Source organism: Moschus berezovskii, chromosome 23 (genome assembly GCF_049115385.1).
Source record: "Moschus berezovskii isolate FMDL1 chromosome 23, NW_MosBer_1.0, whole genome shotgun sequence".
NCBI lineage: Eukaryota > Metazoa > Chordata > Mammalia > Artiodactyla > Moschidae > Moschus > Moschus berezovskii.
In genome coordinates, this window is record NC_142482.1 from 19,417,422 (window position 1) to 19,430,247 (window position 12,826).

Here is a 12,826-nt window from a genome sequence, read left to right on the forward strand (position 1 = left end):
AGTCTCCGCGCTAGTTCCCGCCCCCTCGTCCAGTTGGAAACGGAGGAGGCGGTCTTCTCCCGCCTGTTAGCCAGTCTTGCCCGGCATCCCCTCAAATAACCTCCACGTCCGCGCACGCGCTCCAGAGCTGGCCCGCATTCCCCGCCGCCCGGAGTGCGGCCATATTGGTAAAGGTGCTGGGACCGAGGTAGAACGGGACTCCCGAGTTCTCGCGGGAGCTAGGGGTGGGACTGCCACGTCCGAGCAAACCGGGAAAGGAGAGGATCCCGGAGCCGGTGAGAATTCCCTGCTTTTCTCTACTGTCCTTTCCAGACCCTTTTCCTCACCTTGCGGGTCATAGAGACGAGAGCCCAGAGAGTCCATAAAGTGGAGGATCGAAGCCTAGAGCGGAGTCCCGGGGGCCCTGTTTCAGGGAAGGGGTTCGGGATAAAGAGAGTGAGTCTCGGGAACAATGTGGGTGGGGACAGAACGGAGTTGGGGAGCGGCCCATAGAAGTGGACGGTGGGCGCGAACGGAGTAAAGCGGACCCCACATGGGTGTAGAGGTGAGGGCCAAGTGGAGTCACTGTCTCTGTCCCTCTGGTCAGCGTGATGGCCAGAGGCCTGGGGGCCCCCCGCTGGGTGGCCGTGGGACTGCTCACCTGGGCGGCCTTGGGGCTGCTCGTGGCCGGACACGGGGGTCATGGAGACCTGTACGAAGACCTGCACGAGGACTTCCACGGCCACAGCCACAGGCACTCACATGAGGATTTCCACCACGGACACAGCCATGCCCATGGCCACGGCCACACTCACGAGAGCATTTGGCATGGGCATACCCACGGTCACGACCACGGACATTCACACGAGGATTTGCACCATGGCCACAGTCACGGTCACTCCCACCGTGAGAGCCTCCACCACCGAGGACACGGACATGACCATGAGCACAGCCATGGAGGCTATGGGGAGTCTGGGGCTCCAGGCATCAAGCAGGACCTGGACACTGTCACTCTCTGGGCCTATGTGAGTCCCCTGGCGATGGGACAGAGGGAGGCTAATGCTGTATTGTTGGGAAACCCCACACCTCTTAACCCCTGACTCTCCCTCACCAGGCACTGGGGGCCACGGTGCTGATCTCTGCAGCTCCATTTTTCGTCCTCTTTCTTATCCCTGTGGAGTCAAACTCCCCTCGCCACCGCTCTCTGCTCCAGATCTTGCTGAGTTTTGCTTCTGGTGGGCTCTTGGGAGATGCTTTCCTGCACCTCATTCCTCATGCTTTGGGTAAGTGATCTTTAGCTTCTACCTCAAATCTTAATGAATTTTAGTCTTTGGGCAATACTGTTCTTTCCCCTTTGTGACCCCTGACCTTCCAGTGTTCCTGCAAATACACACTCCTTGCTTGGTTCCCTCATCTGGCCTTTTCTCCCTCTTCTTCCAGAACCTCATTCTCACCACCCTCTGGAGCAGCCAGGACATGGACATTCCCACAGTGGTGAGGAAGGGGCGGGTGGACACACAGGTTGGGGTGCTGGAGAAAGTCTATCTCTCCTGTTCTTCTCCTATGCTTGGGGAGGAAGAGTCCGGAATCCATATCTCCCTTAATGTCTCAATGCATCTATTCCCAGGCCAGGGCCCCATTCTCTCTGTGGGACTGTGGGTCCTCAGTGGAATTGTCGCCTTTCTTGTGGTGGAGAAATTTGTGAGACATGTAAAAGGAGGACATGGACACAGTCACGGACATGGACATGCTCATGGTCACACACATGGAAGTCATGAACATGGAAGACAGGGTGAGCCCAGGAACAATTTTTCTGAAAGCCACATTGTCTACCTTTGGATCTCCTCATTTTAAGGTTCTAAAATGGGAGGAGACTACCCTTGTAAGGATATATTGGCAGATCTCTGTTTTCCACTTAAACCAATTCCTTTCTTCACGTACAGAGCGTTCTTCGAAGGAGAAACAGAGCTCAGAGGAAGAAGAAAAGGAGGCAGGGACATTGAGGAAGAGGAGAGGGGGGAGTACAAGGCCCAAAGATGGCCCAGTGAGACCTCAGAACGCTGAAGAGGAGAAAGCAGGGTCAGGTGAGAGCCAGGGTTCCATAGGCTTGGGCAAGAGACGTAGTTGTGAATTGCTTGAAATAGCTCTGTAGGTGATGGCAGGTGTCTGGGAAATACTGGGGCTGGATATGAAGTGGTCTCGGGGAGATGTGATAATGGCAGATCATGGCTGGGACTAGGGGTGATGAATGCCTCTGTTTCATGTTCCTTTTCTCCTATAAAAGACCTACGTGTATCAGGATACCTGAACTTGGCTGCAGACCTGGCACACAACTTCACGGATGGTCTAGCCATTGGTGCTTCATTTCGAGGGGGCCGGGGGCTGGGGATCCTGACCACAATGACTGTTCTGCTACATGAGGTGCCCCATGAAGTCGGAGACTTTGCCATCTTGGTCCAGTCTGGCTGCAGCAAAAAGCAGGTTGGTGATGATGTACACCAAACATGGTTGCCTCAAGCCCTTTACCCTCCACTCACCTAGCCCCAACCCAGACTGCCACTCATGAGTTCCAAACAAATTGTACTACAGGCATACTTTGTTTTATTGTGTTTCTGTATTGCACTTAGCAGATACTGCATTTTTTACAAATTTGTAGCAACCCTCTGTTGAGCAAGTCTTTTGATACCTTTCTTCCAACAGTGTTTGTTTACTTCACATCTGTGTCACAGTTTGGTAGTTCTTGCAACATTTCAAGCATTTTCATTATTGTTTGTTACATTGATCTGTGATCTTTGATGTTACTGTAGCAAAAAGTTTCCACCTTGCTGAAGGCTTAGATGATGGTTAGCCTTTTTTAATCAGTAGAGTATTTTTTAACTAAGCTCTTACATTTCAGGTATAATGCTACTGCACACTTACAGAATAGTGTAAATATGATTTATATGCACTGGGAAACTAAAAAATTTCTGTGACTTGCTTTATTGTGATGGTCTGGGACTGAACTCACAGTATCTCTGAGGTATACCTGTATTGGCAATGGTGGATCCTGTAGTAGTGAAAAGGAAGAAGTTATGTTTGTCTTGCAGTTCAGTAGTTCTTGAACTGTGATCCAGAAACCATCTGAATAGTATGGGGGTCTTTCACACCATGCCCCCTACCCTGACCTGTTGAGTCAGAAGGTCTGTGGAAAGGAACTCCTTGTTCTAAGATTTTTCAGAAAGTGTCTATTCTAGCCCCCCCTCTTTTTGCTTTACTCTTTAGTTTCCAAGGACATGCACCCTATTCATGTACAGGTAGACCATTCCAGCCATGTCTAAACCTCTGATAGCCTTTAGACGTTGACGAGTGCCTCTCTCTCTCTTCCGCCCACCAGGCGATGCGTCTGCAACTACTGACTGCAGTAGGGGCACTGGCAGGCACAGTCTGTGCCCTTCTAACCGAGGGAGGGGCAGTGGGCAGTGAAGTTGCAGGCGGCGCAGGTCCTGGCTGGATTCTGCCCTTCACTGCTGGCGGCTTCATCTACGTAGCCACCGTGTCGGTGTTGCCCGAGCTGCTGAGGGAGGCGTCACCACTGCAGTCACTTCTGGAGGTGCTGGGGCTGCTGGGGGGAGTTGTCATGATGGTGTTGATTGCCCACCTCGAGTGAGAGATGGGGTAAACCAGCCCCAAACCTCTAGCCTCTAAGCCCTCCAGGTCAGGGGTCTGTGGAGGCTGGGGGTCCTGGCCTGGGACATCTGCCAAAGGAGAGAGCTGTATCCTAGGGAAATGGTGACTTTGGCTTGAGGGCTGTCAAGTTCTGGCAGTCATACAGGGGCTGCTGAGGTGAGGATGACGCCCAGAGGGACCATAGTGTTGGGCACGTGCTGACCATGTTGTTGGGTTTGGGGACTAGAGCCAAAAAGCTGAAAGAGAGAGGAGTCATGGCAGCATACCCCACGTCCCCCACCCGACCTGTTCACAGAGGACCAAGCCGCCACACACGGGCTTCTCCAGGGCCCACCTCCCTCTCTTCCACCAGTTGGTGGAGGCTCCAGGGAAGACCAGAGGCGTCGACAAAGGGAGTAGCAGAAGTCGGGGATAAACGTCAATCGTGTGACCTGATTTGGGAGTGATTGGCGGGTGGGGCGGGGACGGTTAGTTGCTAATCTCATGGCCTGATTTTTTTGTTTGTTTCTATTCTTTTATATCACTTTGAATAGAGGAGGGGTGGGGACCGGAAATAAAACCCTCAGACCTTTCGTTCCACGCGTAGTCTTTGTCTTTTTCGGGGGGTTGGGGCCCCCCTTCCCCCGGCTCCCCAGGCCCCCCGGCAGCGGCGCCTGGCCACGCCTCCGCGGCCGGGGGCCGGCCCCGCCCGTAGCCGCCGGCGGGGCTTCGATTGGCTCGGCTCCGCGGTAGCCACGCCCCCTCAGTGCTCGGAGTGGCCCAGCGTGGGGCCCCGCCCGGCCGCCGGCCGTCATGGCGTCTCCGCTCCGACTGCGCTCCGCGCTGGCGCTGGTCACAGGTGGGGGACTCCTCTACCGGGCGGGTTGGGGTGCCACAGTGACGTCCGGGGCGCGCCGTCGGGCCGCGCAGTCGCTCTGATCTCTGGCCCGGGTCTTACTACCTCTGCGCCTCGCTGACCTCTGACCCAGCGCCCGCTTGTCCTCTCCCGTCCCAGGTGCGGGCGGCGGCATCGGCCGCGCAGTCAGCGTGCGTCTCGCCGCCGAGGGGGCCGCCGTAGCCGCTTGCGACCTGGATGGGGCAGCAGCACGGGAGACGGTGCAGCTGCTAGGAGAGCCGGGGAGCGAGGAGGGGGCGCCCCGCGGAGCCCACGCCGCTTTCCAGGCTGACGTGTCCGAGGCAGGGGCCGCCAGGCGCCTGCTGGAGCAAGTGCAGGTGAAAGCCAGACGCCCTCGCCCCTTTAAAGCCCTATAACGTTGCCTCCACGGCCTTCGGCTCTACACGGTTTCTCGGTGTGTAACCCCCGCCCCCCCCCCACAGGCCTGCTTTTCTCGCCCGCCGTCTGTCGTTGTGTCCTGTGCGGGCATCACCAGGGATGAATTTCTACTCCACATGTCTGAGGACAACTGGGACAAAGTCATAGCTGTCAACCTCAAGGTGGTGACCTCTGAAACCCGTGACTTCTGGGTCCTCTAGCCTGGGGAGAGAGTTGGAGGACCGTCACCCCACCTGATCCTTCCTGCCTTGTGATTTTCCCCCTCCACCCCCAGGGCATCTTTCTAGTCACTCAGGCTGCAGCCCAAGCCCTCGTGTCCAGCGGCTGTCCTGGCTCCATCATCAACATCAGTAGCATCATAGGCAAGGTCAGGCTGAGCTGGGAGGAGGTGAGCCAGTCAAGTGGGCACAGAGAGGAGAGCCCCTCCTTGTGACCCCTGACTCATCCCACATCTCCGGCTCACCCATAGGTGGGGAACATGGGACAGACAAACTATGCAGCATCCAAGGCTGGAGTGATTGGACTGACCCAGTCTGCAGCCCGGGAACTTGGACGGTTGGTCAGACACCTGGGGGCATGTGAAAAATCAGAGGAAGGGATCAGTGTTCAGTTCTCTCTGGAGTCAGCAGACACTCTCCTTTCCACAGACACGGGATCCGCTGTAACAGTGTCCTCCCAGGGTTCATTAGAACACCCATGACCCAGAAAGTGCCACAGAAAGTATTGGACAAGGTAGGAGACTGGGTGGAGGGCAGAATCATTCAGAGACCAGCCTCTCTGGGCTTCAGAGAGAGGATGCTGGGCCCAGTGCAAGGCAAATAGCAGACATTCAGCAACTGCACAGGGAATGAAACCTCCCCCCCCCAAAAAAAAAACATTTGTCCTACAAAAAACCCACAGAAGAAACTTTCACTCACATATGAGTGTTTCCTTACAGGTGACTGGAATGATCCCAATGGCACATATGGGGAAACCTGAGGGTGAGCACTGAATGCAGGGGGCCTGAATGAAGAGACCCCCGAAGTCTGTGGTATCTGAGGGGGTCTCACCAGGATTGGTAGTCGGGGGGAGGGAGGATTCTGGTGGGAGGTGACGGCTACTTTGGGCCTGTGAGAGTGAGGATTCTGCCCTCTCCCCTCCACTCCCATAGATGTGGCAGATGTCGTCGCATTCTTGGCATCTGAAGACAGTGGATACATTACAGGGGCATCAGTGGAAGTCACTGGTAGGAGGCCATCATGGGGAGGAAGAGGGCAGAGAAGCTGAACCCAGACGATAGGAGAAAGCTATTGAGTGGAGTCTGGAAGGGCAGGAGTTCCCATAGGCCAGGGACAGAAGTGGGCGCCTCCCCTGCCGCCGGTTTGTCTCCACCTACACATCTGTCCAAATGTTTCTGCCCCTCCCAGGAGGTCTTTTCATGTAACTGCCTCAAGGACCCTGGACTCTGCTTACTCCCCCACTGCTCTGCTGGCCTCCTGCTGATGAGGACTTGGAGTTCCCAGGCTACAATAGGGGTGGCTGTGTATGGCTCAGGAATGCTGAATATGGGAGGCAGGGGTGCTTGTGACCCTAATAAATTCCAAAACCTCTTCCCTGCCACCTCCGGTTCTTCTTGTGTCCAAGTCCTCAGACCCTTCCCCACCTCCCCCTCCTTTCCCTTTTTCGAAGGATTGTTCCCTTTCACTGCCTGGTCTCCCAGGGCAACCCCCGCCGCCGGGTGTGAGAGGCGAGAGTGTGTGTCACTGTGTGTGCGTGACACTCTGGGTCTTTTGGAGGGAGGGGTCTCAGCCCCACCCCCTGCCACTGATCCTGTAGCCCTAGTCCCTTCCCCCCAATTCCCTGGGTCCTTAGAGTCCCCAAGGGTGATTTGTTCACGGTCCCATCCTGGTGTCCAGTCTAGCCTTGAGAGGGGGTCTTGGAACAGGTGGCCCTCCCCCATCCCTCTCTTTTCTCTGAATCCCCCCTCCCCTTTCTCTCCACCTTACAATAGCTGCAGCCGGCCAGGGGTCGGATGGGGGGATTAGGGGAGGGGGCCAGGATTAGGGGAGTGGGCCAGCCGATGAAAGGGGCTGGAGGAGAGCAGAAGGAAGGGAGGGGGCTGGGAGGAGGAGGAAGAAGGGGAGGGGGTCCGCGCTAATCGACTCTGGAGCCCACATAAGGACTGGCCACGGACTGAAGGAGAGGACAGGGAAGTAGGGGGGAACCGGGGGAGGGGGTGAGGGGACCCACTGCGACCTTGCCCCAGAGACAGGCCACCCCCTGGCAGTTGCAGCCCAAGTCCTGGAACCCCAGTTCAGGCTGGAGAAGACAGGACGCCCATCACGATTTCTTTCCGCCCCCCCCGCCACGCGCCCCATACCCCTCTCATCCCCTGCCCTCAATGGGGATCGGTCAGCTCCTTCTTCTTCTCTTTCCCCGACCCTTCCTTTACTGGGAAGTCCTGGAGGAGGCTTATGCCCGCTTCCCGCTCCGGACATTCGGCCCCTGGCGGACCCCCGCCCCCGCCACGACACGCGCACACCCGGTCCCCGAGAGGGGCCCCACCTCGTGCGGGTGCGTGTGTGTCCCTGCTTCGGCGTGGTGCCTCCATTCCCCCGTACCTCCCGGGCGCCTCCCTCCCCCGCCCCGGGCCGCGGCTCCTGATTGTCCAAACGCAATTCTCGAGTCTCTAGCTCTGGCCGAGAGTTGAGTCTGGACGTCCCGAGCCGTCGCCCCCAAACCTCGAGGGGGAGAGCGGGTCGGAGGGTGTAGGGAGAGCCAAGGTGGAGGGCGGCGCAGGTCCCCCGGGTGGGGAGGGGATCCCGGGCACGTCGGGACTCGGCCGTGTTCACGGGGCCGGAGGACGGCAGCGGTAGAGACTGCTCTGTGGCTTTCCCCCGCTCCGCCCCGGAATCCCGGGCTGGGACTGCGGAGAAGCCGTGCGGGAGAAGCGTGCACGCGGGCCCCCAGAGCCGCCGGGGGCACGGGCCGGGGGGGAGGCGGTCCCTCTCCCCACGCCCGCCGTCCCCTCCCCGGGGTCCGGCGACACCGGGCCCCGCCCTGCGGAGCGGAGGCCCCGACGGGGACTGCGGGGAGGGGACGGCGCCGGCCCGGGGACGGGAGCGCGGGCCCCGGGGGCGGGGGACCGGCGTCCACGGCGCTGCCACCCGCGCGCGCCTCCGGGTGACGTCCCCGCCGCCGGGGGGGCGAGCACGGGCGGGCGGAAGTGACGCAGGGCCCGGCGCCCGGGCCATGGCGGCGGCGGCGGCAGCGAGGGACCGGCGTCCACGGCGCTGCCACCCGCGCGCGCCTCCGGGTGACGTCCCCGCCGCCGGGGGGGGCGCGGGCGGGCGGAAGTGACGCAGGGCCCAGCGCCCGGGCCATGGCGGCGGCGGCGACGGCGGCGCGAGCTGCTGTCTGAGCGGCGACTGGGGACCGGACGGCCTCGGCCGGGGAGCCCGGCCCCAGGAGCGGCACTGCGGCGGCTGGGGCGCAGACGGCGGGACCCGGGTGAGGGGCGGCGCGGGGCGCGGGGCGGGGATCCCCGGAGGGCGGGGTCCGCGCGAGGGCCGGGCCCCCTGACACCCTTCCCCCACCCCCCAGCCCACCTCTCCGGCGCGGCGGCAGGGCAGCCCTGGTGCGGTCACCATGACGACGCCGGCGAACGCCCAGAACGCCAGCAAAACGTGGGAACTGAGCCTGTATGAGCTCCACCGGACCCCGCAGGTGACAGGAGTTCTCCGCTGCAACTTACTGCCTTTCACTGGACCGCTCCATCCGCAGACCCCCTTCTCACAGCCTCTTTTCCACTTTTGGCCCCTTTCTGCCCAGCTTCACACTCCCTCGCCCTGCTTTGGAATCACCTTTCACTTTTAGCTCGTTTAATCCTCAAAACTGATGTGCCAGAGAGGTAGAGCCAAGTATTATTGTCTTCGCTTGAAAGATAGTAATCAGGCTGAAATTAACTTCCCTGGTCTTCAGTTCCGAATCATACGTCAGTGCATTTAAGACTCCCCGGGAGTTTATTAAAAATGGAATTCTGGGCCGGATCTCACCGCCCCCCCACCCCACTAACAGTCATGGGATGGGACACCAGACTCTGCGTTTTTAGCATGCACCATAGGGGATTCTGTTATAGGCAGTACCAGGACTGTCCTGGAAGAAATTCTGTTGACTAAGTCTTCCCTAGAAGGAAAATCTGTGCCATGCCCATCTCCAGGCCTATCGCCAAACCTCAGATCATCCCATTTCAAAGCACCTACTCTTAGGATTTCTCTCTTCCTCAAGTGGCCAAATGGGGTACCCAGATTCTGCCATCTCACTGTATTTCTCAAGACTCCAGTTTCAGGGACCACTTGTTTCTAAAATCCGTTTTACCTCTTTCCACCACCACCTTTCCACTCATTGCCGTCTCCAGGAAGCCATCATGGATGGCACCGAGATTGCGGTTTCCCCCCGGTCACTGCACTCAGAGCTCATGTGCCCCATTTGCCTGGACATGCTGAAGAACACGATGACAACCAAGGAGTGCCTCCACCGGTTCTGCTCTGACTGCATCGTCACGGCCCTGCGTAGCGGGTAACAGGAGGGACATGTTTGAGGTGGGGGCATGGGGAGAGAGCTGGGCCCTCCGATCCCAGTGATTGAAGGCTCAGGGCCGCCTTTCTCCCACCCCAGGAATAAGGAGTGCCCTACCTGCCGAAAGAAGCTGGTATCCAAGCGGTCTCTGCGGCCAGACCCCAACTTCGATGCTCTGATCTCTAAGATCTACCCCAGCCGGGAGGAGTATGAGGCCCACCAGGACCGGGTGCTCATCCGCCTCAGCCGCCTGCACAATCAGCAGGCGCTGAGCTCCAGCATCGAGGAGGGGCTGCGCATGCAGGCCATGCACAGGTGTGGGGGCCACGGGAGGCGGACGCGGGCTGATGGGACAGAGCCACGGGCCAGACACCTGGGGGTCTCTGCTTCTAAGCCTCAGCATCCGTGAGCGCCAACCACAATCTGACTTTCATGCCTGGAGGTCGTGGATGTGAACCATAGCTTTTTAGTTAGCAACTATCACTACTGTTGTTTTTTTCCTTAATACTCATTTATTTGGCTGCAGAGGGTCTTAGTTATAGCATGTGGAATCTACTTCCCTGACTAGGGATCAGCCCAGGCCCCCTGCAGTGGGAGTGCAGAGTCTTAGCTGCTGGACCACCAGAGAAGTCCCTGGCGCTGTTATTCTTAATGAAATACCTCACCTTCTAACTTTCTAGAAGTTAGAGCAGTAGCGTGATTTTTGAGCATAAGCTTTGGGTTCACACTGCCGGGAATTAAATCGCCTCCTAGGGCAGCAGTGCTCAGTCTTTAATGTATATTTGAATTACCTGAGGGTTTTGTTTAAAGTGTAAATTCTAATTCGGTAGGTCAGGAGTTGGGCCTAGATTTTGTGTTTCTCCAAGCCTGTGCTACTGAGTCTTGGACCACACTTTGAGAGGCAAAGGGACTATGATCTCAGACTAATTATTTAATCTCTCTAAGCCTCAGTTTCGTCAGCCATAAAAAAAAAAAAAAATGGTATAATTACCTGTGTCTGTAGGATTTGTATAATTTGAGGCAATCAGTGCAAACACTTAGCAACATGCTTGGCACATAGTTAGTGTGGAATAAATATTAGGAATCATCGTTAAGATTTCCCTGGTTTCTTAATTCTCTGAAGTTTAAAGTCTAAAGCCGTTATCCTTGGTGCTTTCTAATCTTGCCCTCTTGCTCCCACAGGGCCCAGCGTGTGAGGCGGCCGATGCCCGGGTCAGATCAGACCACCACGATGAGTGGGGGCGAAGGAGAGCCCGGGGAGGGAGAGGGGGATGGAGAGGACGTGAGCTCAGACTCGGCCCCGGACTCTGCCCCAGGCCCTGCTCCCAAGCGACCCCGCGGAGGGGGCGCAGGGGGTAGCAGTGTAGGGACAGTGGGGGGTGGCACTGGTGGGGTGGGTGGGGGCGCCGGCTCTGAAGACTCGGGTGACCGGGGAGGAACCCTGGGAGGGGGGACCCTGGGCCCCCCAAGCCCTCCTGGGGCTCCCAGCCCCCCAGAGCCAGGTGGAGAAATCGAGCTCGTGTTCCGGCCGCACCCCCTGCTCGTGGAGAAGGGAGAATACTGCCAGACTAGGTGAGAGCCTCGTCCTCCCCAGACCACAGAGAGACCAAGGGTCATGGTCTCCATCACAAGTGGGCCTTTCCCAGACCCAGAAAGAGTCCCCAGCCCAGAGGCCCTGTGTGCATCTCCCACTTGGCTGTTCCATTTGAGGTGTCTGTGCCCTCAGTCTGCCCCCTTTCCTGCCCCAGGTATGTGAAGACCACTGGGAATGCCACAGTGGACCATCTCTCCAAGTACTTGGCCCTGCGCATTGCTCTGGAGCGGAGGCAGCAGCAAGAGGCGGGGGAGCCGGGAGGGCCTGGAGGGGGCACCTCTGACGCCACCGCGGGACCTGACGGGGGCGGTGGGGAGGGAGGGGGTGCCGGAGGAGGCGACGGCCCCGAGGAGCCAGCCTTGCCCAGTCTGGAGGGCGTCAGTGAAAAGCAGTACACCATCTACATCGCCCCCGGGGGCGGGGCGTTCACGGTGAGCGGCCAGGGCGCAGTGTCGGGGAGGGCGGGGGCGGGGAGGGGAGGGGGTGCACAGCTGCAGGCCCGACCTCCTCACCGACCCGCCCTCTTCTCTGCGTCTCTGTCTCCTCTCTGTGTCCGTCCTTCTTCCCCGTCGTCCGCGTCCTCGCTTTCCTCTCCCTTTGGTCACTTTTCCTCTCATCTTAGCGTCTTTTCCAACTCACTTTCTGCTCCCTCTCCTCCCCCTCCCACCACCTCTGTAGACACTGAATGGCTCACTGACCCTGGAGCTGGTGAATGAGAAGTTCTGGAAGGTGTCCCGACCACTGGAGCTCTGCTATGCCCCCACCAAGGATCCAAAGTGACCCCACAGGGGACGGCCAGAGAATGGGGGCCAGGGGGTGTCCTTGAGTCCTGGCCCACCCCCTGCCTGGCTTCTTTGTCCAGCAGAGCCTCCCAGCCTGACCAGCCAGCAAGAGGACACAAAGAGGACAAGTGGCTTTTATACAAAGTATCTATATCAGATTCTTCTATATTGTACAGAGTGGGGCTTGGCCCCCGTCTACTGCCTTTTCTATTGCCCTCAATCTCCCGTCCACATGAGATGCTGGGGAGAGTGAAAAGCCCTCCCCTCCGTGCCCTCCTACCAACAACGACAAATTTGCTTTTTTTCCTCTTTGAAACCTGCGGTTCTGTGTCTGTTTATCAGGGGTGTACTAGAAGGAGATGGAAACAAAGATCGGGGAGAGAACCCTAGAAATCATGTAGAATCAGTCTTGGAAATGGGGAGGACATATCAAAGGCTCTTCATGGTGTGTAGGTCCCATTTTCCTGAATCTTCAAATCAGCAAATACGTGGGAAAATAGGAACGATCTGTGAAGCTGAAGAGTGGAGAGGTATGAAGTCAGTTCCCAAGCTTGCCCCTGTGACCTGAATGCCCAGGCTGGGATCAGGGGTGTCAGTACCACAGGAAAAGTAGCTTAAGAGAGGAAGGTGTGTCTGTAGACATGACGGGCCTTGATGTTTGGAAGGGGGATGATTCCTGGACCGTGCTAGAGAAGCTGGTTCCTAAAGCTGGAGAGAAAAGGCGCGGAGGTGGGGAGGGCTGCGAGAAACTGGCTGCAGACGCGCTGCGACCCTCCTCCCCACCCCACACCCTCCTACAGACAGCAGGGCCGGGACCACAGTCCCCAGGAGCTAGCCAGCCAGAACCGGCCGAGCCGCGCGGCCCAGGGGAGGAAAGGGCCCCAGGATTGTAGTTCCACGCCGTCCCGGAGGCGGCCGAAAGCAGAGGGCTGGGGGTGGTCGGTGAAGCCCTCGCTGCCCGCCCGCCTTGAGAGC

At 58.3% G+C, this 12,826-nt stretch overlaps 3 protein-coding genes across 4 annotated transcripts; all 3 read left to right on the forward strand.

Moving 5' to 3' along the window:
* Positions 1–26: 26 nt before the first annotated feature.
* On the forward strand, positions 27–4,217 carry SLC39A7 (solute carrier family 39 member 7). 2 transcript variants are annotated; one of them, XM_088830987.1, is made up of 8 exons: positions 27–167; positions 313–1,004; positions 1,094–1,262; positions 1,420–1,473; positions 1,607–1,771; positions 1,923–2,063; positions 2,264–2,460; positions 3,353–4,217. In XM_088830987.1, exons 2-8 carry the CDS (start codon positions 591–593, stop codon positions 3,623–3,625), a joined length of 1,413 nt encoding a protein of 470 aa, XP_088687113.1. In that variant the 5' UTR covers positions 27–167; positions 313–590; the 3' UTR covers positions 3,626–4,217. The 2 variants fall into 2 exon arrangements, with proteins under 2 accessions (XP_088687113.1, XP_055262481.2); XM_055406506.2 differs by having other exon boundaries at positions 127–275; positions 587–1,004.
* Positions 4,218–4,336: 119 nt separating this feature from the next.
* HSD17B8 (hydroxysteroid 17-beta dehydrogenase 8) lies at positions 4,337–6,515 on the forward strand. The gene is given in 9 exon segments (XM_088830988.1): positions 4,337–4,483; positions 4,640–4,857; positions 4,963–5,079; positions 5,193–5,285; positions 5,388–5,473; positions 5,566–5,650; positions 6,069–6,143; positions 6,325–6,385; positions 6,388–6,515. Coding segments are annotated over 9 exon segments (879 nt in total). The 5' UTR covers positions 4,337–4,437; the 3' UTR covers positions 6,486–6,515.
* A 1,730-nt stretch (positions 6,516–8,245) lies between these two features.
* RING1 (ring finger protein 1) lies at positions 8,246–12,167 on the forward strand. The gene is made up of 7 exons (XM_055406916.2): positions 8,246–8,407; positions 8,501–8,623; positions 9,315–9,475; positions 9,575–9,790; positions 10,658–11,047; positions 11,224–11,500; positions 11,748–12,167. Exons 2-7 carry the CDS (start codon positions 8,546–8,548, stop codon positions 11,847–11,849), a joined length of 1,224 nt encoding a protein of 407 aa, XP_055262891.1. The 5' UTR covers positions 8,246–8,407; positions 8,501–8,545; the 3' UTR covers positions 11,850–12,167.
* Positions 12,168–12,826: the final 659 nt, after the last annotated feature.